We start from the raw sequence: 27676 nt of genomic DNA, 5'->3' as shown, positions 1-27676 counted from the left end.
CCATTATTTCCTATTCAATAGCTTCCTCCTAACAGGACTGCATTGAAGCGAAAATAATGGCATGCCACATGTATTTGGATTTTTTAAAAATTATTAGAGCAAAAAAAAAAAAAACGGCAAAGGACTAAAAAATAAACAAAACAATGTCATTGGGAAAATACAGAAAGATACCTGTATTGAAAAAAAATGCAAGAAAATGCGACCAAAATACAGTTAAGTGTGTTTACTTAATGTTTTCTTTGTAAGCCCAGCTTTTTTGGTCACTTGAATAACAAACAAAAGTTACGGTGCAATACCTAAATTTCCTAGTTCTAGAGTTATTATTATTATTATTATTATTGTTATTATTATTATTATTATTATTATTATATTATTATTATTATTATTATTATTATTATTATTATTATTATTCCCAATAAACATTTCAAATATTTCAAACATTATTATCATCATTTATTATGAACCAAGTATTAAGTAAAAGAACAACTGTTGTTTCTACTTCTTATTAAATTGAATTTGTATCTTAAGACTCATTCAAGTACGTTTAATGTTATAATTGACTTTAATTTCTCATCAATTACTAATAATTTTAAAAGATATGTGTATTATACTATAATTGGTAGGAGTTACGAAACAAGAAAATCCCTGTGTTGTTTCTAGAATTTATAATGTGATGGAAACTGGGGATAGGCGAGGGTGGATGTCTTTTAAGACAACTTTGTGTTTCTTTCTTGTAAAGATATATTCAAAAGGAACCACTGCACAGCGCAGTCGCATTTTGAAGACATACTTCCCAGCTTTCGCAGAGAAAGAGTCGCAACCTCAGAAGTAGGGTCTCAAAACAGCAACGTTCAATTCTTATTCAATATTCTTTATACTTTACTATTTTCCGCAATGTTGAACGAAACGTAGTGTTTTCTTGTCGATTCTTCGAGATAAGAAAACATCGAAATCATTCGTTTGCAATTTCTACTTCTTGGGCACGCGATCACGGATGGCACTGGATCACACCGCCTACGCTTTTCTGTGTTACAAGTCCACGTTTTCCTAATCAATTGTCTAGCATCCCTCGCGCCTGATGACACTGTTGGAGTCCAGCTTTCCAGCGCGCTCGAAAGATGGCACTGGTAGCCCCGTGTTGGTGTTGTAGTCAGCTGATGAAGAGCATGCCTGTTTTTATACAGACAGAGGGGAGCTCGCTGTGGAACGAGTCTCGCTCAGGACAGTTGATACATTAGGTGCTTAGTGTTTGCCAACTGAACGTGAATGGTCGTAAAGCAATGATAGCTTTGGTGGTGTATTGTCCAATGATCAGTCATCAAACGGCTATTTCTTTGATGACTTGACGCCACAGTAGCCCTCGCTAAGTCACGTGGGGGCAAGGTCATGATTTTGGCAGCATTGTTTGACCGTATACAAAAAGGTTTGAAGGACGTCACTCAGATTGATCCTCAAAATATGGTAACTTAAAAGCTCGTAAACAAGGCACTTCCTTAAACAAAATCAGTTCATCGTTTTTTTTTTCAAGCAAAAGAAGACTGTTGGCACTGATAAACATACGACAATAACTTTTCGTAAAATAATATACGCGCGTGTGTGTGAGTATGGGTGATGAATGGACCACATATTCTTTTTATAGTAGTGTGATGAGTGAACTTTTTAAAACTGAAGTGTTTACAACACATGAAGTGACTCTCAACTTTTCGCCTGCCTTTCATTTCTCAGATTAGACAGACTTTTAGAGCAGTTGGGATGAAACCCTACAAAAATATACACATATGTTAATATAATTCAATCTTGTGATTCTTCAACCCCAAACACTGCTCTCACCTGTGGCATGGCATTCACTTTCCTCCGACTCTGTCAAATGACTCTTCAATGGTGTCACAACACACTTAGGTCGCAATCTGAAAGGTAAGAAGTTTCAAAGTATTTCTAGTCGGTAATCATTGTCAATGGCAGGAAACTGTATATATTTCAATTCTTAACAGATTGAAACTTCTTACATTTTGTCCTTAAGGTGCCCTCTCGTGACAATTATATAATATGAATTTCAAAATCGAACAGAACTATCACAGTTTTACTACATATCTTACCTTACTAGTAGCATATAGTTAAAAGTAAATTAAATTAAATCTTTGCGTTTAACGTCCCACGATTGCATTATGAGGTTAAAATAGACGTTGATGGTGAATGGCAACAAATAAATTGACGGGATGATCCAAGTGGGAGGAAACGAAAGAACTTCCAAAAAAACTTCATAACTTACCCTACTGTGCCATATAATGAAAATTACGTTAAATGAAATATGTTAGTTTAATGTCCTACGATTATGTTCCAAGGCTAAGGGAAAGGACAGTCATGAATGCCAACGAATAAATTGGTTTAATGAAAAAGTGAGAGGAAACGGTATACTTCCGAGGAAACATATGCATGCGATGTTTGTCTGCCACAATATCCACGTGGTCCAAACACATATCGAACCAGGGACCCCACACATCACAGATGAGCTCTCTGTCACTAAATGGCATATAATGCTCAATGATTTCCAAATATTGGAATTGATTAGTAACAAATTTTTGAAGTGGATGACATCGTTATTTTATTAAAACATATTATACATACATATTAATTATATATCGTTATACATACATATATATACATATATATACATATATATATACATATATATATATACATATATATACATATATATATATATATATATATATATATATATATATATATATATATATATATAATATTGTTATACATGTTAATTATATATTACTGTTAAACATATTAGACAAACCATATTATACTATGTTCTTAGATTTTCTGAAGATCCCGTTTCCTTTGCTTAATTCTGTTTTCTTCATCACCCAAGAACATAGTATTGGTCTATCATCTTCATTAATTCGTACATTGCAAAAAAAAATGATTAATGTTTGAACCATGGTTTGGTATGTCTAAAACTGACGTGAAGTGTTTTACTAGTGAAAAAAAGTGTCTCCAATTCATCCTAACAGTGATCAATACGAAATGCTTTAAGAGTATTCTAAATGTACCTGAATTTCGAATGTGTCCACGAGTACACACGAGTACATAAACGACTAGTAAATGTATGAAGTGTTCTAGCACAGTTTAGAAATAGTTTATGTACCACTATACCCATTGGACAGTTTCAGGTACACTTAGAATATTCGTATTAACCACTGTTAACCACTTAACTTGCTATTAACCACTCTTAGGATGAATTGTAGACACTCTTTGTTCACTTATATATAACACCTCATGTCATTTTGCATATGTTAAACAATGGCCAAAAATGGTTTCTGAACAATGTCGAAATCATGTTCAAACACTTAAATATTATTATTTACTTTTATTATTTATGTATGTATTTATTGGAGTTTAAAAACACAATTGTCACTTATTTTCTGAAACATTTACGCCTAGTCCTTGACGTGAAAGAAAGTAAAGTATATTTCATTCAAATGAATCACAATGAAGCATTGGTAAGTGCTTTAGTAAGCCGCTTTTAAACCAATCGTTTCTACCAAAATACAATAAACAACAAAATTATTAGACCCTTATTATTTTGTAAAATATCATCCAAAAAAAAACTGTCTACCATTCTTTAATATAAAGAGTATTTCTCATACTAGCACAACTGAAACTGAAGAATAAATTATAGTTAGTTTTCCTGTCACCTATGAAAATTTAATATTACGAAAAAAAACATAAAATGTAAATCGTGTTACGGTAATTCCTTCCCAATTAGAAAGGGGATTGCAGCAAAGCTATTAATAATACTAACAATAATGTTGTTTTAAATATTACTACTAATAGTTTTCTAACTTAAAAAAGCGCTCTATGTTAATGTACCTTAATTCCTAATTTCATAGTTTTATAATATTACACTATTTTATCATTGTACAAACAAACATTTGTTTAATCCATTCTTGTATTCTTGTGCATCAAATTATTGTCTAGCCCAAAAATAATGATTTAAGCACGGACAAAATGAAGAACTAAAATTTCGATACGCATAAAACTAACAGATATACTACTGGAGAAGATGGTAGCTATAAGATGTATTATTTTATATAAACTGTTAAAATGAAATGCCGATATTAAGTTTCTACTAAATTCTGATAATCTCTTAAGTATCCTCTGATTTAAGAAACAAACTGAGAATGTGTCATTTCGGCGGGGGACATCTAGCAGTGCTTTATAATAAACTCATAAATGTAAACATCTTCCATACGGGAAATGTTCATATAACTTTTAGTTAGCTAAATGTTTTAGAAACCGCTAAATTATTTAAAAATATGTCCTGGTTACTGTAAATATTTAAATGTTTTCTAAAAAAGAAATATTTACACATTTGACAAAATTTTTAGTTTATTAAGTATTTATAAATATATTAAATATATTTGAATGTTTAACTTGATCAATGTTTGGGAACTCGAACAATTTTTCTATGGGTGATCAGACTTTAAAGAAAGAAATGGTTACTCAGTGTTTGACATAACTCTATAGTTGTGTTTAAACGAATGCGCAACTAATTTTGTTCTGCACTTACCCTAGGTAAGACATTTTGTTAGTAAGATACATAAATATGCATATATTTCATACCATCCTAGGTACAAATAAGAATACAGAGATTTATGTAGGGATGTGTTAGTTATTTTATTTTTGAACTACGTGTATCCAACTGACGAAAATATGTAATAGTAATGAATATTCCTTGTAATAGAAAGGGCTTGGAGGTGAATCCTCAAAGTAGAAAACTTTTTTATAATGTTTCGACGCTACTTTCTTTCAGTCGTTTGAACCATTGTTTTTATCATAGATCGTTTCTTTGGCTGGATAAAAAAATAAGCTACAAATAGATAAAGAAAAACTAAAACAATCAATAATGCTAAAATGATGCACAAATAAAAATGTCATAATATTAACAGTTGTATCAAAAAGTAAAACTCATACTTACCACAATCACATGAATTCTTTAAAATTCTATTAAATGCAATTTCATTTATAATGAGTGTTAATTAGACCGATAAATAATCAACCCAATTAGATGGTAGTGATGGCGGTCAAAAATTTCGGACCCATTCATAAAATATATACGTATGATACTTCAACTCGGATCTGAAAAAGGATCGAAAGAAGTTATTAGGGTTAAGTTGACATATTTTCGCCATCTTTATTTCTTTTCCAAACCATTCAAATATGAATGAAATAAGCACAAAAGAACTTTATTTGAATCCTCCATATGGTCCTTGTTACATAATCTAGAAAGAAAAATGACGTGAAGATAGAAAATTTGAGAGAAAGCTATTACGTATAAGAATGTGGAGCAAACATACCTATTTAAAATATTCAAACAGTAGCAGTGACTGAACGAAAACAACAGTTACGTCAATTATTGAAATTGAAGAATAAAAAGGAAATATTATATATTTTTATTATATAATATTATTAATAAAAATATGAAATTTGAACGAGAAACAAAATCAAAGACTTTTTAATCAATGAACACGAATAATTAAGAAAAAGTGTTAATCACATGCGAATTTCTTGTATACTATAGTACTTGTAGAGACATATAAGTTGCATAAAGAAAACAAATGAAAATCGTCTACACATTCAACTACTATCCATTTTATAAAGATAGGCCCCTGATTGGCGGTGCTGCCGTGACGTCCAGTCAAAGCTTGCATTGCATTGTCGTACCTCGTTGGAATTGTTGGAATGTTGTCTTTTCAATACTTAAGACATACAAATTTGCTTTGTACTGTGTAGTGAGAAAAAATTAGAAATTAATAAAAAAGTGCGTATTTTTTCGTACTTCTTTGGTAAATCGATGTTTATAGGACTATATCTCGGAAAGAAGACAACATAAAATAATTTCCTGTGCTCGATATGTAGACGCATATATTACCTGTAAGTTCTGAAACTTTCATTACTCAACACGCAGTAATTTTCTTGTTATTCAGTAAAAAGTGAGACGTCATTATCTCTGAATTGCTGCAGTGTATTAACAATCTGAAAAAAAAACTTTTAGAAAGATCTTAAAGTAGTTTTTTTTTCAACGAAACTGTTTTGACTTGTTTTAAAAGATAAACAATTACAAATATGACATTATGATTTTCTCTGCTTTGCGACCTTCGCTCTCGCAGTTTATACGGAGAGCTATGTTGCCACATTTTCCTGGCCCGTATACACTCTCAGCCGGACGGGTATTTAAACTTGTCATGCACACTGTCCGGCACTTTTTAGAGATATTTTTTTTTAAATTAATGTCTCCACAGATTTTAAACAAATTTATTAGAAATTAACAGGATATACAGTAAATGTGCCAAATGTTCAAAATTAGAAAAGCAAACTCTTATCTTGGGTGGATTTGCATGTGATAGTCCTCGAAAATTTGTTGCTTTTTGTCACTTTTTCACTTACTGCACGTAGTACAAAATACACTTGCACAGAAACAAATACACGCAAAAAGTTTATTATATGATACAACCTTAGTTGATATGTAATATTGAGTTTACACTTCACAGAAAATCTGTTTTCAGATCTAGGAGTCCCAGTACTTCTCTTTGGTGTTGTGCATTTCGAAGCACTTTCCCACGCGAAGTCCAACTTCATATATCAGACAATAAACCAGGGATGCAAATAAGCAGCAAAAGTTTACTCGACCAAGAAAAAAGTTACTAGCCCACATCACATAATAAAAATAATTTACTTCACTTACGTATGATATTAAATACTCGCCCGCACCGATGAACCACACGCCCCGGGTGAGTGGTTATTTGCATCCCTGCAATAAACGCTAATATTTATTAAAAACTTCCTTTCACCGTGCGGATGCTACGCACTTTGCATCTCCTTTGTCCTACTCTGTTAGAATTTGCAGATATTGGGGGAAACTCTCTATGTGTAATGGCCCCTTGCTATCAGCCTTCTACCGGGTGAAGATCCCTGTACTTTAATGCCTGCTGAGTGCAGCAGTTTATCTGATACATTAGCATAAAAAGTTCGAAGGGATATGTTTTCATGCTTTCTTCCTGTACAGTATGTGAGCATTGACATGTGTGATAAGTCAAACAGAAAAAAAAAGCTTCTTCCAGCACTTGACAGGCATAATAATAGCTCTTGCGTAGTGGATTTGTAAAAATCGTGTAAAGCTGGCTTCCGTACAAGGCATATGTGAATAATTAGTGTAAAAAGTTCCTTGTTTTCAATTGAAGTAACACACTTTCATTTAGAAAACAAAGATTTTTGTTTTAGTAATTTTTTTCTCAGTCTGCTGTTTTGCGTATTCATTAATTTATTTTACTACTATTCCTGGCGGGAGCTCATGTAGTTTGGATTCCACGTTAATCAGTAGGTCCGGGTCTCATATAGCCTCGCTGCTGAACAGGACACTAAACTCAAGAGCAACTCAACTTTTCGTTTTACTATAAAACTTCATTGGTAAAAATAGCTGAAATACTTTATATGTGGAATACTCTGTAGATAGCCCAGCATTTTGATCAATTCCCGGGACATCACTAAACAGGGTTTTGCATTTACTTGAATTTTATCGCTCCAAGCTACATCAGAATCTGCCTTTGAATAAGAACGACGCGTCTTTTTTCTCTCTTTCCCGGCGCAGCCTCAGGTTTACTTAAAACAGACTTACTATCTTGTTCACTCCCGGATACGCCACTGAGCACAGAATAATCAATGTCATTACTATTAATTACTAACTCATAACCGTCTGAATCGGAGACATTCATCAGTTCTGCAATTTCATTATCGATAAACATTTTTGCCTCTTCTTTTTGTAATACCGCCACTCGTAAAGGAATATCCATATATATATATATATATATATATATATATATATATATATATATATATATATATATATATATATATATATATATATATTCAATCAAAAAGCACGAGATATACTCAGGAAAATATAAATGCCCATTCGTCCGTCTCGTTGCAATGAACCCATATGATGTTAGTGCGTGTGTAAATTTTTGACGCCTACGAACCGAAGGGATGTGTTGAAGACATAATCAGTGTGACGTGATTAGACGCAAATACAGCCCTCGTCATCTGCTCATTGCATTGTTTTCTTTCGTTAAAAGAAAACAAAGGACCCATTCTGTGTACATTCAGCAGGGGAATTGATCGCAGAACTTGGGTGGACACGTGATTGCCAAGGCTACAATACATTTCATTTTAACCTTTAACATGTTCGTAAGCTGTAAAGTGTGTATACTGATAGATCTTGAGGTAGAAATGGAGCCATTGTTAATAAGTATTCAGGAAGATAGCAGGAGCAGCGATGAGTCAACAAAGCCATAACAAAAGTGAATGAAGTAGGGCCTAAATAGATTAACAGATGAGATTTTGGATGTGTTACTTCAACGTTTTATTTCGATTACATTGAGATGTGTACACTGTTGCCCAAAATTATTGTCGCATATCTATAACTGTCCTCTTGTAAGAATATAATTTGATAATGATTTTGCAGGGTACTTTTAATACTGCTACTAAAAGTAGAGTCGGGAAATGTATATTTGTGGTAAATTTCATAGGAAAAGAATTATAAATACAAAAATTAACATGAGTAAAACAAAATGTTGCTAAATGGATAAGAAAAATTTATTTTCGTTTTATTGTTCTTATTTACTGCTCTTTTGACATGAAATTTGCCACATAGCCTACATGTCTTTGCCGATTGTACACATATTAACATTATTAGGAATACCAGGCGAATTCGTTATCAAATTATATTCCTACAATAACATATTTATACACATGCAATAATAATTTTGGACCTGAGTGTACATGCATTATTATTTTATGATGTTGTGAAAAGTTATAATAAATATTTCTTCCTCTTACATTCTTATGATGTATGTTTCGCGCTACAAGCTTCCTGAACGCGACAACACTGTACGACAGCGTTGCCGCACTTCCAGTTACTGTATGCTGTTTCTTCATATAAGCGCGGGGAATTTAAAGATTGGGCTGCAACATGGCTCACCGCTTAACACAGAGAATATGTTGAAGTAAACATTTGTTTTTTTTTTAAATAAATACTCTACTTACTAAATCCTTTTTTGTTAATAGTTCTAAATATTTGGAACACTAGACTTCCAAATTTTCGAACAGTGTTTTGTACGTTTCTCTACCTACCATGGTAAAGGAGATCAGAGCGTCGTACATTTGTTTTAATTACACAAAAATATCAAGTGATCAAAATTGAACTTTTCACAAATTACAGTTAATGGATGCATCTACATATTGTACACAGGAAATTATTTCACGTGGTCTCTTTTCTGAGATATAGTCCTATGAACATTGATCTACCAAAAAAGTACGAAAAAAATGCGCACTGTTTCATTATTTTTTATTTTTTTCTCACTACATAGTATAAAGAAAATTTTTATGTTTTAAGTGTTGAAAAGACAACATTTCAGCAATTCCAACGAGGTACGACAATGCAATATAAGTTTTGACTGGACGTCACGGCAGCACCGCGAAATCAGGGGCCTATCTTCATGAAATGGATAATAGATGCCTTTGAATTTGTCTATATAATAATATGGAGGCAAATAAGTAGATTAAAAAACAGAAATGTGCGTGAAGGTGCTAATAGAATGGACAATAACAATAATGAGGGTGACGGAAAGGAGCAAAAAAAAAAGTTTCTAACGTATATTATAAAAATATTAGAGAGCAATTAGGGTAGTTTAGGGTGGAAAGAGACGATAAGTTTTATTGAAAGTGTAAATGACCTAAGGGAGGGAAACCTTGCTGCAAAACGATTGCTAAGGACCATAGCGTTTAGAAGATATTGAATTTGCGGAAAGAAAACAAGTAAACTTGTGGTGATTATGATTATGAGTAGCTATTTCCAATTGAATTTTCTGTGACGTCACAGTTTTCTTCTCGTTTTGTTTGTGAGAGGAAGAAGAAGCTGGCTGGCGTCGAGAACAAACAATGGTGACAGGTAAATCTTAAGTTCAATAGCGTAGCAGAGATCCCACAGGTGGTATACTACTCGTGGATCAGTTGCTGAATGTGTATTACCAACACTTGTTCTCCCACGTCATTAAATCCTTTCCTTTCCTCATTGTTTTCTATTTACTTTTTTATCAGATTCTAATGTAGCACTTCTACGTCGTATATCGGCCAGTTGGAAATGACTGACTAGGAGGAGAAATAAACACGTTTACTCTTTAATACCGTTAGTAATATATTCCGAATTGCATTGACGAATTTTCAGGTGATTAAACTGGACCCAGAATTCCTGAATATTGTGGACACAACCCTGTTAATAATATGCAAGTTAAATCTACGGCAATAGTGCAAGAAATATTCTGTGACTTTGGTTAAGAAAAGTTGTTTGAACTAGTTCCAAAACCAAGCAGGAACATTGTCTTCATATATTTTTTGTCTGCATTCATTATAACTCTAAAGGGTAGTTGTGAATATTTTTGTATGTATGTATACATGAAAGGATGTATATGTTTATTTATTCAGCTCAAGGACAACAGAACGCATTTCAATGACACTATGCCTTTACTAAAAATTCAGATTGGTTAGGCTCTGTAACTTGCATACCACTATTTTGGACTCCATAAAATTGGCAAATAGCAAGAAAATGCGGAGTAAATGAAATAATTGATTTGCCTTTATTTCGTTCTTTTGTCTGACTATTTCTATGTAATGAACTAATTTATTGTTTGCCAATGACTTGTTGCAACTAAATATCATCTTTGGGAAATTTTGATTAGAAGCGACTTCACTAAATCTATCTTTAATGAAGATTTCTGGTTCCTTGACATTACAAGAAACCATTGTGTTTTATGTCAGTGGAATATTAATGGACGCCTACAAATGATTACATACAATGAAGTCTTAATTACAAAGTTAGTGTATACGTGGTATTCCTAACCTAATTTCTCAACCTATTTCTCTACTCGAGATTTTAATTATTAGTTTATCATGGGGGCACGGTGGCTCAGCGGTAAATACCTCGTTTAAGATGAGAGTAGCTTCTGGTTTGGTCCTTCAAGCCATATGAGCTTATAGTAGACAGTCCGTGGAGTTTTCTCGGAGTCTTTCCATTTCCTTTAAAATTTTCATTCCACTATTTATTTCATAACAATCCCTATTCTTCAGCCTAAATAGCATAAGAATGAGATGATAAAACAGACATTTAATTCCACTTTTTGTCGGTTTGTCGTAGCCCTTTTTTAAATCACAGTCAAAAGATGACGGACTATCTTCCCGTACTTGTATACCTTACTGGCTCCACATAGCTAGGATAGGCTACGTGAACTAGAACTTGACTTCAGGCAGAACACGTATATTACTAAAATTCAATTTGGTAGAGCCGAATGGGGATGGCAATTACAGTTAATATGGGTTGAATCGAAGTTTTCGGGTACGAGAACGTGATTGAACTACTACTCGACTTTAGGAGCGATTCGGGAAGATAAACGATTTCGAAACCTCACTGTCTTCAAATTAATGTCAACAAATTTTCTGAGCAAAAATATGTGTGGTTTTACTTAAGTTTCAAATACATTTCGTCGCTCTTATCCGGCAAACAACGAACAATTTAGCTAATATTCAAATAAGTGACAAACCAATAAAATAAAACAATGAAACATGGGTAAATTTCTGCTTTTACATTCCCTCATTGTATCTTAACAATTACAGAAATTTATTTACAGCAAATATTACTGATTAACGCATGCGTTACACATTTTTCTAGTCACAAAACAACAGACTGTGCTTCGTCTATTCATTATCAACAACTTGAAACGCAAGCGACATTAACTAGACGAAAACAAGATTCTGTTATAGCAGAATCGAGAGAGAGGAAAGAAGTTCGTTAAGCTAAGCAAAACCTCTGCATTCATCATCATGCTGAACATGTGGAATAAAATTAAGTTATAAATCAGGAACAAAGAAATGCTTCCTTGATTAATGTCTTTAACATCAATCTATCGATTAATTGAAGCGTCTCGACCGACCTATCTGTCATTGTCAAGGTAGCTTTCGTTTGATGCGTGCTTCTCTAAAGTACTCGGAAGTTTGCCAAAGGAAAGTCAATATAAGGAAGTTTATACAAGAAAAGTCTCCTTCTTGTGTGTATATTCAAATACTGCTTTAAAAGAGATCACTTCAAGAGCGGAACGCATAACAGTCATCAACAAAAGAAAATACTGTAGCACATTTTTTTTTTGTACATATTGCATATAAAGTAGGGTGTTTACTTCTGTCAATGACTGTACAAATTCAAATCACAATAATTTTGATTTCAGAATTCGAAGTTGATTTTTGATTGGCTGGTTGTATTTGAATTTAGCGTTTTTTTTTTCAGCAGCGAGCTATATGAGACGTGGACCTACAGCTTGAGGTAGGATCCGAATTACATTGCCTCCGTGAGAAATCAACCCCGGGCTATTTGCTCACCAAATGGCCAAGCTCCTAATCTGGCTTTTATGGGCAATGTCTCGGTGGTGTGTTGAATGCTTTCACTGTTCACAAGATATAAAATATCATATAGGTTTATACATATATATATATATATATATATATATATATATATATATATATATATATATATATATATATATATATATATATATATATATATATATATATAGAGAGAGAGAGAGAGAGAGAGAGAGAGAGTTCGGGAGCCGCAACTTTCATCGATCACAGGAGATTATATATGTCATATATACTTGTAGGTTCTTCGCACGTTTAGAGTTAGGTTTTATGAATATAAAGCCAGAAACTGATATTACAGAAGGATTGCTCCCTTTTAAAGAAATTTTGAAAAACTTTTAACGAATGTTCGCTCCTGGAGCTGCCGTTGCTCAGTGATAGAGCGTTCATCTCCCGTGTGTGAGTGTTTTCGTCTTCAATCGCAGCTCGCGCTGTGTGGGTTTATAATATACAAACACCATGTGCGTATGTTTTCTCCGGGTTCCTTCCACTTTCTCCATTCCAAAATTCCATTCACTCTCACCATCACTGTCTCCTTTAGCACAGTCGGCATGATCTTAAGATGTAAAACTGAAATGTTTCATTTTTACGAGTTCGCTCATTTTTTTTAATCAAAAGTATATGTTTCCAGTACCTAACTCGAGCGAGTCCTTACTCCGCGTTTATTATTATTATTATTATTATTATTATTATTATTATTATTATTATTATTATTATTATTATTATTATTATTATTATTAATTGAATCATCATCATCATTAGAGGTATTCTGTTCTTATTGGCAGGTCACTTGACCCTGCTGAGAAGCTTCTATTCTCCACGATCTTCCGCTAACCTCTTCGACTTCACGTATGATCTTTCTGTTTTTATATCGTCCATTAATTGTAGCCTCCTTCGCCTCTCCCTCCCTTTCCTCCCACCTAATACGTCCCTCATGATACAATTTCTTCTCAGACCATATCCCAACCAGTTTCTCTTCCTCTTCTCAAAAATATCTAATATTGTTATTTTCTCCCCCACCATTCCTAGCGCCTTCTCATTCGTTTTCCGCTCGACCCAACTAATTTTTTACATTCTTCTCTACGCGCACATTTCGGAGGGCTTCCAGTCGTTTGAATAAATAAACAAAAATTTTAATATTTTAGAAGTTATTTTAGAAGAATATTTTAGAATACCAAAATACATTGAATTGTACTGTTAAAATGGTTCAGTCATGTACTTCATACATACGCTTTTAGACTGAGGCTGAGACACGCTGTAGAATTAAAAGCAAGATTAACACGAAGAGCAAGGTGGAGGGGAGAGAAAAAGAAAGAAGATCGAATCAAGATCGTAATATATCTACTTCACATTTATATTATATATGTATTCGCCATATTTTCTCCTCTCCCATCTTTGCTCGAAAGAAAAAAAAATCTCATCATTTTAAATGTGTCTATTTTTACTTAGCGTAACGCATTTGTTTAGACATGCATCGTATCCATTACTAAGCGAAGAGACTGCTAGGTTGGACATCACTTTTGGAGAATGTCTCGCCTGACACGCTACTTACTGTAGACACTTCGTAATTGAACGAATAGTATAAAAAAAAATGAAGCTTGTGATGAAGTAATGTCAAACTTTTTAGGTTCAGCTATAAAAGCAGACAAAAAAAATATTTGAGAGAATAGTCTTACGTATATTTATGCACAAACATTAACTCGTCTATTTTCTTTCTTAAATTCAGTTTCATTGCCATCAATAGATGGACGGGCCACAAAAGGTAATGCCATCTCTTGGGCCAGTGACATCAATTTGAATGTGCTAACAAGAGACATCACCCAAATGTCCGGCTCCTATGACAATATATATATATATATATATATATATATATATATATATATATATATATATATATATATATATATATATATATATGTTTCTGATAGAGGGCATGTATACATTATTTGTGATGACATAAGTTTTTGCAATGGTGCATGTTTTCTATTTTTCTTAATATAATTTTTAAGTGTTATGATGTGTTTATTAGAGATTACTGCAGATTTCAATTACTACCCTTTGTAAACGGAGTGTTAATGAAGAAAAGTGAAGTACAATCATGTGGATACATATAAAGCCTAAGGGGAAGTCGTTTGGTAGGTATGACCTTGACGGCAGCCATCTTGAAATCCGCCATTTTGAATTAAGGTTAAGTTTTTTAAACATAATAAAGTAACATGATACATAATTTCGGGCTAGAATTTAATAAAAAAAAAACAATGGTGACGCACGTTTGGGGAAAAGTTACAGGCATATTAATTGTTTATACTTACTACGTGCGTAAGTCCCTTATTCCGCTACTAATCCGCGTATTAATTGTAATAAGTGGATAAAAGCTTCAGTAATACATACTAGGCCTAGAGGGAAGTGGTACGGTAAGGGTAGCTTTGACGGCAGCCATTTTGAAATCCGACATTTTGAGTGAAAGTGAAGTTTCGAAAAATGAAAACCATAATATGTGACACCTCATTTTAATAGCAAACTTTCCTCGCAACTCTTAAAAAGTGTAATAAATTTAGAAAACATGAGCCATGTCAACAATTGCAAAGTGCCAGTCGGTATCTTAACCGTTCTTTGAAAATTAGGGTGTTACCAATTTGAAAGATCGAATAATAGACGTTTGGTGCATATTAGAAGCAGTACTAAATCCATACTGGTTAACTATAGAACAAAAATAAGGATACTATTGAATTTTTGGCAAGATTTGCTATTAAAATGAGGTGTTACATGCTATGGTTTTCATTTTTCAAAACTTCACTTTCACTCAAAATGGCGGATTTCAAGATGGGTGCCGTCAAGGTTACCCTTACCGTACCACTTCCCTCTAGGCCTAATTCATATTGCCGAAGCTTTTATCCACTTATTATCATTAATACGCGAAGTATAAACAATTAATATGCCTGTAACTTTTCCCCAAATGTGCATATCTTAAAACTAACTTCACCATTGTTTTTCTGATTAAATTCTAGCCCAAAATTATGTATCACGTCACCTTATTACATTAATAAAAACTGACTCTAATTCAAAATGATGGATTTCAATATGGCTGCCGTCAAGATCATACCTACCATACGACTTCCCCTTAGGCCTTATATGTATCCACATGGTTGTTCTTTACTTTTCTTCATTAAAACTCCGTTTACAAAGGGTAGTAAGGGATTTCTGCAGTAATCTCTAATAAACACATCACAACACTTAAAAATTATAGAAAAATAGAAAACATGCACTATGGCAAAAATTTCTGTCATCACAACTAATGCATGCATGTCCTCTATCAGAAAAAAAAAATCATTGAAATCGGAGCGGAACACTTGGGTGTTGTCCCTTGTAAGAAGGTATTAGGCGTGAGTATCAGGGTGTTTATTACATGATTAAGTTGTGTACGTGAAAAAAACTTATTCATATAGATGATATTCATACTTATTAAAGTTAATTAAAACGTAGTTAATATAATGAATAAAACTAAATACACAAAATGTCAATACAAATTTTTATGACCAACATTTTATTTTTGTTTCACCTATTTATTTTTCATTTTTAATTATTTATTAAGTTTTTCTTCCTATTCCATGAACGAAACTAATGTTTTAGTAGTATGTGGACTATAACATGATTGTTTTTAAGTAATTGTAATGACGAAGTTCTATGCGGTGTTTCGTGCTCTTTATTCATGAATGTAGTTAATATATTTTTCCTACATATATTTCGGTATTTTTGTACGTTTTATCTATCCCCGTGTACCCCTGAAGTTAAAACTAGAAGAAAGATATTCCATGTTTTACAAAGAAAAGTTTAAATGCATATCACATATGGGTGTTACAAATCTTCATTTGATTCACTATGCAGCTTTGCGTCGACTCCCACCGGGCTTCAAACTGGGAACAACGCACAGCAAGTAGGGTTATAAACCATCAAACATTCAGAAGTTCTGAAACTATAAAGTATTTAACAGAGAGAACGTCTAATAGGACATAATTAGACTTTGTATTTATGTACTACACTATTTAATATCATCTCGCTGTTTCAAAATAATCAAAAAAATTGGTGAAAGAGGGTCTGTTCTCTTCTCTTTATGTAGATAGATAAATACATACATGAACATACATATATGCATATATTACAAAACACGTGCTTTGTTATAAGTCCAATCTTATTTTTTTTAACACTAAAGAAAAGCAAGTCCCCATAATGCTTATGTTCGTTGTAAAGAAAACAAAATCCCTCACAATGGAAGTATGCATTTTCGACATGAGCAACATCCACAATAAGGATTAGCTATAAGAGCATCTTTCTAGACGTAGTCCGCTACCGAGCTTTCATTATTTGGCCTCTTCCTTGTCTCGTCTAATCAATATACGGGAACCGGTCAAAATCCCCATTGCCAAAGCCCCACAGCCAAAACCCCCACACTCAAGAAATGTCAAAACGCCCACACAAACGGTCATAACCCCCACACAAATGGACAAATCTCCCAAACGCACGAACGGTCAAAACCCCCACAGCCAAAACCCCCACACTCAAGAAATGTCAAAACGCCCACACGATCGGTCATAACCCCCACACAAATGGACAAATCTCCCAAATACACGAACGGTCATAACCCCCACAGCCAAAACCCCCACACTGGTAGTCGGTCATAACCTCCAACGGTCATAACCCCCACACAAATGGACAAAACAGCCACACATAGCAACGGTCACAATCCCCACATAAACGGACAAAACCCCCACACAAATGGACAAAACTCCCACATGCAGAAATAGTAACAACTGCCACACAAATGGACAAAACCCACACACAATCGGACAAATCTCCCACACTCTGAAATGATCCTGGTTGCATGTATTGCCCTTGTACTTTTTAATAACATTTTTTATTCCAATTAAACTGATGTTGCAACTATTCTTCTTGGGCGTCATAAAGAGCCACAACAAAGACGTGGAATGACAATCATTTCAGAGTCTGGGGGATTTGTTCGATTTTGTCGGGGTTTTGTCCATTTGTGTGGCAGTTGTGACAATTTCTGCATGTGGGAGTTTTGACCATTTGTGTGGGAGTTTTGTCCATTTATGTGGGGATTATGACCGTTGCTATGTGTGGCTGTTTTGTCCATTTTTGTGGGGGTTATGACCGATTATGTGGGCGTTTTGACATTTCTTGAGTGTGAGGGTTTTGGCTGTGGGGGTTTTGACCGTTCCTGCGTTTGGGAGATTTGTCCATTTGTGTGGGGGTTATGACCGTTTGTGTGGGTGTTTTCACATTTCTTGAGTGTGGGGGTTTTGGCTGTGGGGGTTTTGACCTAGACCCCAATATACCATAGAGTTATGACAGATGAGTGATAAGATTTGTGTCCGCCATTTTAGGCGAAATAGTGATCCTTGATTTTCCTAATCTTTGTTTCGTAAAATAATGGGCAATGAAAAATCGCGGAAATTACAATTTTCTCGATATTACAATTTTCTTGATTTTTCATGAAGATTGACTAAATTGGCCTTTCAGCCAATCTGAAGCAAGCAGTTCCCAGTTATATTAACTAACTCCTTACGAAACAACTTTTTACTCAACCAGGAATGATCTGATTTTGTTCTGTATAAGAGAGTGTGCAATGTCGGAACAGTATTTTCCTACCGTAATTGTACTAGTGATTACATGTAATTTTCACGCTTGCATATGCTAAGTTTAAGTATGTCTGTTTCACTTAGTTCTAGTAAAAGAGGTGATAAACTATCTGGATATTAGAATTATATTATTAACCAACTTGTAAGTGAACAGTCATACTGGAAATGTGATGAAGACTGTAAAGCTACAGTAATTTGAATGGAGAACATGTAGAATTTAAAACAAGGTGATCTATACATGAGTCAGTTACTGCCGAAAACGAAAGGAAACGAGTTGCTGAGAGCATGATATTAATTAAATGTTTCGTTTGCTTCTTTACCTGCAATGCATAATTAATTTGGTAATTCTTACTTCGTTTTACACAAAATTATTGAAGTTTAATTTGGCTTCAAACTTAAAAAAAAAATAGTTTTCTGGTGTTCACTTAGTTGGTTGACGAAGACTGAAGACTCCATTTAAAAGTGACCAGAGATCAATAACACACACACACACACACACACACATATATATATATATATATATATATATATATATATATAGATAGATAGATAGATAGATAGATAGATAGATAGATAGATAGATAGATAGATATAGATATAGATAGATAGATAGATAGATAGATAGATATCAATTTCCCAATTATTCTTATAGTAGGAAATTTGCTTTTGTGATTTCCTTCCAGTTTTCATTCCGCGATGTTTTTATTATCCATCTTTTAGGCAAAAACAAGGATTTGGCAAAACAAGAATCCTCATTTTGCGTAAAATAGCGTACGTAAATTTTATGATTTATGTAATAACTAGGTCCCGGATTTTTATGTTCTAAAACTGTAAAATATTTATTTTTATGTGCTAAAAATTAAAAAAAGAAATATTTGTTAAGAATTAAAAAAAATAACAAGAAAAAGAGTGAGAAAACGCCCAAGGTAAGACATATAAATACTGTTGCTCACCAATAGCCCCTATTCATCAAATGTCAAAATTCCATGGGCATTGCAGTGAATACGTAACGTCATTTCCAAATTGTCCATCGTAAAGCCATGCCTTTTTGTCACGGAATAATGCCTTATATTGAGAAAAGCAAATACACACGATGTTAACCTCGCATATTTGAAAAGGGGCATATCATGAATATTCACACCATCAACTTCGCTTGTGTTTTGGCCTTCCAATACTTCAGATAGTTTATATAGGGTTTTATAGCCAATGTTTTTTTCTCAAAAAAATTCTTTTTATTTTCTTACAACTTCAACTTTCGAAGCAGAAAGAACATTCAGCTTTCTTTTAACGTACTGTACTTCTTTAATCGGAAGTACTCAATAAATATCCTAGTTTTTAGTTTCCTTATAGAGTGAGTCAAAAAAATGACAGATATAAAAGCCAAGTCATTTTGCAAGCCACTGTCACTTACTAAATTTTGAACAATTTCAATGGACAAAGCATCGTCTGGGTTTAATTTAGTTAAACAGATACAAATGCTTGAAAATTCTGTGCATAATATAGTACTGCATTAATTCACGTACACCACCGTATGATTACGGCTATTGGGGGAAGTGAAAGATCGAGATTTGTTTCTTTGAAAAGTTGAATTCTAGTTGGCGATTTTACGAGAAAAAAAACTCCTATTTGTCACTAACTTGTCCTCTTTAGGATAAAGGATTCGGATCTTTTCACACAATCGATGTAGGGCGTGTACGACACATGCCATGTGAATCATATTACAGTAAGATACAGAAAGATCACCACCGGCTTTCCTCATATAAGAAGCACCATCAGTCAGAAAAAGCACAACATTGTCATAGTCCACACCATTCGGCCACAAAATGTGGAAAGATTCATTAAACAGCCTGGCAATTTTCACGTTATTCGTAACTGAAAGTTTTTAAGAGGCTAGCAAGATGTGTTGTCGGGAAATTATTTCATCATTTTTCAATGCACCTACTATAGCATTTTCCAGTTTTCTAATACTGACAGTATCACTAGTTTCATTAATCCTCACACATTTTTTTTTTCGTTTTCACATACGGACCTAATGTGTGTGTTAATGTTTCTTTATAGTGCTTAGGTAGATAGATTTTCCGAAGCGTTGACTCATCTGGAGGACCAAGTTTGTATATTTTGTAAGGAAATTTCAGAGCTTGGGATTGTTTACCTTATACAGAGGTATGCCAGTATAAACGAAAGCTTTACACAAATCTAAAGAGTACTGTGTGTTTCTTGTGACGCTGGAAAATGAGGGTGCAGTACGTTCTCCAATGAGAGGTTGTCGCGATGAAACACGTGGCGCAGCAGTGATATGTTTACTACCTGACAAATGTTGCATTACCTGGGAACGTTGATCTGCAGTTACACGTTCCGAACACGGTTGAAAAAATAAGATTTTACCGTCGGTGGTAAAAATGTATTTAAATTCCAGTACGTAGTTTTCTAAACGTTCACGCACACTGGATTTCCCTTTGGGCATCGTTAATTCACAGATCCAAAAATATAAACTTCACCACTGTACGACAATGATTCAGCTAACAAGAATCCCACAACTTGGTGTTTTACATAAGACATTGATGTCAAATCTCTAGACTCAAACGCGATAATGTTACAAAGAAAGAGACGTTTGGCATCAAAAACTTCTGGTAAAAGAGCAACAATTAGAGTGGGACTTTGAAGCTCGACTGACAAATCACGTGGTAGTGTAGCAAACGATAACGTACTGCGACGAAACCCTTCTTCTTCTTTATTAATATAAAATATAACATTGTGCCTACAATTACCTCCCCTTCACCTACGGTCACTCGTCCTCCCCTTGGGTTTGGCTTCAAAGTACAAAGAGCTTCTTTAGAAGCTCTTTGTTTGGTACAAGTTATCCCAGCGCAGATAAGCAGAATTTATAACGATCCTGTTTCTGCAAGTGGGAAATTGCTCGTAAATACGATGGATATATTTATGTAACCTATTATTTTTTCGATGTTAATTTCTTTCGAGAAAAGGAAAAAAACAATTATTTGTGAAATTTAGAATAAAATAACGGAAAATTATTTAAAATATGTATTTATTACAAAATATTTATTTGCAAAACTTTTTTAAGGAAATATGTATTTTTATGTGATTTTTTTTTTAAAATTTGCGCTTGCAGACTCTTAATTGGGACAATAAACTTTGTTTTGGGCTTGTACGTGTTTGAAAAAAAAAATATGCTTTTACATACAATCCGGGCCTTAGTAATAACTGTACAAAATAATTGGTTAAGTGAAACAAGGATTAGGAGAAACGATGCCACATGGTTTGCTACTTCTTATTTCAAACAACTTCCTAATAAATTTATGATCATAATTAAGCCTAAAGAATCTTGTTCCCTATCGGGAAGTGAACTTTAAATACACGCACCAACGATAAGCTATTTTTACACTATATACTTCTATCATTTTTCACTCTTACTAAAAGATAGAATGAAATTAGCTGCATTTTTCTGACTCCCAACTAAGCGCCAACTAGCTAAACGTCCAGGTCTAGATGTGATTTGAATATGCAGTGGACGTAACGTGAGCGTTAGCTTATAACGCTTATGGATAACAACATTACTGTGTCACATGAACTTTATTTGGTAATACGAGAGAACAGAAGTCGAAAAACTGCTGCAAATGTGATTTGTATTACAATTTACCTAAAATTGTCCTGACAGATCAAGATACCTAACTTATAAATTCAGTGTCAATGGATTTGCATTTTAATATTAAATTTACTGTAAAATGTGAAGAGCACTGCATTTAATTATTTAAATACAATATAACAAAGGGATGCCATCTTTATACATGTTATTAGAGATTTTGAGAATATATTGAACCTGATTTTCTTTATTCCGTCATTCATAACATGACAATTCACGAAAAAAGTTAAGCGATAAGTATATACACCAAACCTAGAGAGTATTGAACAATTTTAGTTTTAAGTGTTGTTCATGATATGGGTTTTCTTCTGGATCTAAAGTTTAGTTGTTTTGTCTCTATAGAGTTCACAAATTTTCCGTTAAAAACTAGCATTCAAAGTTATTTTTTAGAAGTCTTATTTGACTTCAATCATAAACAACTTGTACTCAATATTACGCCAACTAGGTGGATATTGTGTATAAAACTAGTTTTTTTTATTAGAATAACCATTTGTACTTCAAGTTCTCACACGAACATAACTCAGTTTTAAACATTAGTGAGTTTTAACCTTAACGCGAGAATGTGCGCAAATGCAACCGTTAGCTTTCTTATACCCTGTCATAAAAGTACTAGAAGCATCCTACCGCATATGCATGCCGAATATAAAAGTACAATAATGCAATAACACTTCCTATAGAGTTGAAATCATACTATCTTTTTTGTTCCATGTCACGCATCTATTTATAGTACCATGGGTCTCTTAGAAGTTTTTAATCTTTGTCTTTGCCACGAATTACGCTTGCGAGATCATGTTGGATTAAACATTTTGCTATGTAACACTTTTGTCTTGTGATGAAGTCTGATGGGCGAGTATTCGTTTCTCTTCTGCAGTTTGTTGTTCATATCTCTGTTAGAATTACCTGGCATTTATGCACTTTCGTTGTAATTTGAAAGTTGAGATTTGTAAATAGTTTATCTGGTATAAAAAAAAATAAAACAAATAGCAAAATATCTCTTGGACCGTGATATTTGTTACGTGCTGCAGTTGATATGTTATTTTCGGAAGATTAGTTTATTTTAAAGATAGAAAGTAGTACTAACATTATATTCGTTTTCTTCCATATTTGGTGAAGTCTCTAGCAAAATAGTTTATATACGGTACTTTTACAATTAGCTTCGAAGTGCACTGAGAAAATAATGTATATGGCGTGCTAAAATCGTATGTTACATTTGTAAATCCTGTAGCTTTTAGATTTAACGTACAGTAAACGTATAACTGAAAACGCATGTCTCATAATACTTTCTGTTTAAGTGTTCCATGTGTACGTACTTTCCGTGTGAAACAATATAGACGGTCAGGATGCAATATGCAAATGGACATGTATATATATATAACATATAGCTGACTAAGGAAATATACATATATGTATGCAATATAAGGAAGATTGTTAGATATTAGACGGCATGATGTAACATTTAAGGGCAGTGCCTATGTAGCATACGGATAACGTATGCTCCGTACAGATTTCTGTAGTAAGCAAAAGGATTCCGTAAATTTGTACAATATACCACTGCCTGGAGAACGTATTTTTCTCAGTGTGAACATTTGGTCAGTTGTAGTGGACTGCTCATCACTGCTAGGAAGGATCCCTGCTTCCTTTCGAAGTAATGCGCATTTATTGTAGGCAACAAACTTATGGTGAATTTCTGAGTTTTTTTTTTTTCGTTGCCTCTTATACTTGTGCATTCTTATACCACAAATTCATCCATCGTCGTCCAAGTGTAATACTCATCTATCTGATTTAGTCTATATGATTAGCAATGAAATGCTACGCTAAATATATCATTCTATTAGATTTACCAATTAATTTTGAGTGAATAGTGTCAGTAAAAAATGGAACTTTGCTAACGTAAAACGTAAAGTAAGAAGAAAATATATAAAAAAAAGTATAATCTCATGTTACCAAACATTTTGGCGTATTATATTGAAAGTTCATGTGGCGTGACAACTATTCGTACGTGTGATTCCTCGATCCAGAGGTGAATGATGTACTGGTAAATATTGTTCTGTTAATTATATTCTGACTCAAAATACTTATTTCTGTATAAATTCTAAATGTATATTCTTCGCATATTATTATTATTATTATTATTATTATTATTATTATTATTATTATTATTATTATTATTATTATTATTCCTGGTAGGAGCTCATGTGGTTCGGATTCCACGTTAACTTGTAGGTCCAGGCCTCATATAACCTTCCTGCTGAAATGGATGCTAAACTCTAATCCAAGGGGGCTTGGTGGCTCAGTAGTAGAGCGTTCACCTCCGGCGCTTGGAGTCCCTGGTTCGATCCCAGCTCGCGTCGTGTGGACTTTGTGGTGAACAAACACCGTGCTCGTGGGTTTTATCGTGGTTCTCCCGTTTCCTCCCATTTTCTTCATTCCACCATTTCACTCATCTCTCATCATCACCGTCTCCTTTAGCCTAACTGGCATAACCGGGGGACGTAAAATTTAATGATTTCATTTCATTTTTCTAATGCAAGCAACCAATTAACCAATTAATCAATAATAATAATAATAATAATAATAATAATAATAATAATAATAATAATAATAATAATAATAATAATGCATTCTTAGTAATTGCTAATAGTAGTACGATTGTACTTTGTATATTTTTAAATATTGTGTGAGGCAGTTAAAGAATAATATGAATACATATTTAATTCAATCATAATAAGTTAAGTAACTAGCAATTATACACCATACAGCACTAAAATATTTCTCGTATCACAAGTATGTTATCACCTCTTTTTCACACACATTCTCATTTAAAAGTCCTTCCTCTAGTTGGTTGAACAGTCTGGAGAGAAAATGGTATTGATCAAGTTGAAAAAGCAACCTCCCTTGAGGGTTAAATGGAAGTCTCACGAGCTAGTAGAACCGCAAGGAATGTGCAATCTTCTTGGCTTGATTTTTGCCTATGCTAGAGGTCGATCTATTATTTGGTTTTGAGGAGAAAAAAAAAACGATTTGAACAGTTAAACACAATCAATAAAGCAGTCTATTAGTGGACAATTATAATTGAATGTAGTTACTATGTCAATGAATTAAAAGTTTAATTCATAAAGTAAATATTTTATTAACTGAAGGTACATTTTTTGATTGTCTTTTACCACTAAAATACTTCTTTTATGTCTCAGTAGACGAATATTATATCATTTTTAATAAAATAGTTGATAACTTTCCAAACTATTAGACAATTTTGAAATTATTTGGTGTGATTTCTATAAATAATAACTGATTTATATTCGAACACTTTGAACTGACAAATTCAGGCAATATTTTTTTAAAAGTCTTTAACTGCAAATTTTGGTTAGCATTCCACTAAAATAGAAGTGCCTTTAACACACATATTGATCTATCTGGATTGTTTTATTTATAATTTGAAGTCGTATATGTAAATTAATCAGAAAACATTCTACACAACTTGAAGTTCATTGATTGGATTTTAATTTCCCCTTTCAATATTAAGATTACATGAAACTTGACTTATATAGTTCAAAGTGGGATCCCAATAACACGTATTAACCTTTTGTGGCCAAGTTGTTAAAGCGTGTGGTATTTCTGTATATGGTTCCGAATTTGATTCCCAGTATGTGTGTTTCTCTAAGATCGATAAATTAAATCAATTATTCAATCAATCGACCACATATACTCCTACCGGAAACCGAACTCGGCTCTCCAACATCAAAAGGAAAACGCTAAATCGGTCGGCCATAAAGTTACTTACTTAGATAAGAAAATCATACAAAGACCGCCCCAAAAGAATTGAGCAAATCTGTGGTTTAACAAGTTTAAGAACTGTGAAGAAACACTCGAAGACACAACACATGCTGGAAGATCAACACATGTATAAAATGAAGATCGTCAGGCAGCAATTCATGAGAACAGTGGCCAGACATGTGAGGAGCTTGCATTACAATTCAGTGTGAGCAGGCCCGTATTTATATATTGTGCGTCTCTGTGCTCTAAATAACTTGCCGCCCCTCCTCCCCGAAAACGACCAATATTATAGTTGAATTGATAGTTTTGGGGGTTAACGAGATGAATAGTGACAGTTTTAATCTAATTCACCTTCAAGGTCATACTCCACTCCTTAGGGAGGGAGAGAAGTTTAAAAATTAAGCAAAAACGACTGATATTAGTGTTGAATTCATACTTTTCAAGGTCGCTGAGTTTAATGGTATCAGTTTTCCTGATGTTCAAGTTCATCCTCACCCCTTTGGGTAGTGATGGGAGAGGATGACTTTTTAAAAAAAATATCAGATAAGCTAGCTAATTAGTAACTACTGTAATTAGAGCGAATTAAACACATTAACATATTTTATCATCCTTGTGCGGGGATTCTACGGGCTGCTAGTTTTAAATATTACTTTTTTGTGAATTTTCAAAAAATTCTGAGGGTCGCGGTGGCTCAGAGGTAGAGCGTTCACCTCTGGTGCATGAGGTCCTTTGTTCGATCTGAGATTGCGCCATGTGAGCTTTGTGGTGGACAAACACTGCGTATGTGGCTTTTCTCAGGATTTTCCAGCTTTCATTCACTTTCTTTATACCACCATTTCATTCATCCTCATAATCACAGTCTTCTTTAGCCTCGCCGGCATAATTGTGGGACGTAAAACTTAAAGATTTCATTTCATTTCATTTTAAAAACTCCAAAATTTTGCCGACACCTAAAATCTACCGCCCTGTGCTCGAGCACAGAATACACTTACCTAAATACGGGCCTGAGTGTGAGTGAAGAAACCATTCAGCAGCACCTCTATCAACTTGGCAAGCACTACAAGTTGGGTCGATGAGTCCCACACGATTTGACTCCGAGCCAAAAGGCAACGCGAGCGGACACCTGTGTTTCTTTGCTGTCTCGTCTGAGGAAGAAGCCATTTCTGGACTGGGTGTTGACATGTGATGAGAAGTGGGTCCTGTGCAAAGCTCCACGGCGCCGTCATCATTGGTTAGCATCACAAAAATCGGTTCCAAAACAGCCGAAACCAGCACTGCACCAGAAGAAGTTTCTCCTGTGTATTTAGTGGACTACTCTCGGCATCGTGCATCGGAAGCTGCTACCAGCTGTTCAGAGCATCAATGCAATCATGTACTGTCAGCAGTTGAGCCGTGTTCAAGAAAAACTCAATACTCTTGAGCCAGCAATTCTGAATCGTAAAGGGGTCCTCCTGTTACAGGGCAAGGCCAAGCCCCACGTGGTTAAGGATGACCCGGGACACCATTCTACGCCTTGGATGGGAAACACTATTCCGCCATACTCCCCGAACACTGCACCGTCCGATTATCACCTGTACCATTCCTTGGAGAATCACCTTAGAGGACGCCAGTTGAAATCCCTAGTAGAGATGCAAAATGCACTTGGTACCTTCTTCGCTTCACGACCCTCCAAGTTCTACCGCAATGGAATCCGTGGCCTTCCAGAGCGTTGGCAGAAGGTCGTCGATGATGAGGGGACTGTTGATCTTTCTGGTACGTTTTAGGTGACATATCGATGTTCGAAGGAGGTGGGTGAAAAAGCGATATAACATTATTGATTACCTTTATTTGATAGTCCAAAGTTCAGCGACTGATTCAAGTGACTCTCAACTGAACTGACCCAGCTAGACAGTTCAAAGTAGGCATTGTTTCTTCCATAGATGACACTATAAGTCATGAACGGCTTATCAGTGTCATATTTCGTCTGGGCGGAAACTTTTGGAAATACTCTCGCACCTTCAAATAGATTCTGTTAGATGTTTTTTTTTATTATTATTTTCTG

The 27676-nt window shown here is 34.1% G+C and overlaps 1 protein-coding gene across 2 annotated transcripts in view; it reads left to right on the top strand.

Annotated features, from left to right (window-relative positions):
• The window catches only part of LOC145688305 (uncharacterized), a 1380532-nt gene that overhangs the window by 1050951 nt on the left and 301905 nt on the right, over window positions 1-27676 (top strand). The window contains exon 1 of one of the 2 annotated variants that reach the window (XM_081762321.1): window positions 827-1914. The exons of the other annotated variant lie outside the window; for it this stretch is intronic. Coding sequence (XP_081618447.1) covers window positions 1838-1914 — 77 coding nt within the window. The 5' untranslated portion in view covers window positions 827-1837. Of the gene's footprint in view, window positions 1-826; window positions 1915-27676 lie in introns of those variants that run through there. 2 annotated transcript variants of the gene reach the window in all.

This window comes from Thermobia domestica, chromosome 6 (genome assembly GCF_964235325.1).
Source record: "Thermobia domestica chromosome 6, izTheDome1.hap1.1, whole genome shotgun sequence".
NCBI lineage: Eukaryota > Metazoa > Arthropoda > Insecta > Zygentoma > Lepismatidae > Thermobia > Thermobia domestica.
This window is presented reverse-complemented; position numbering and strand designations above follow the sequence as displayed.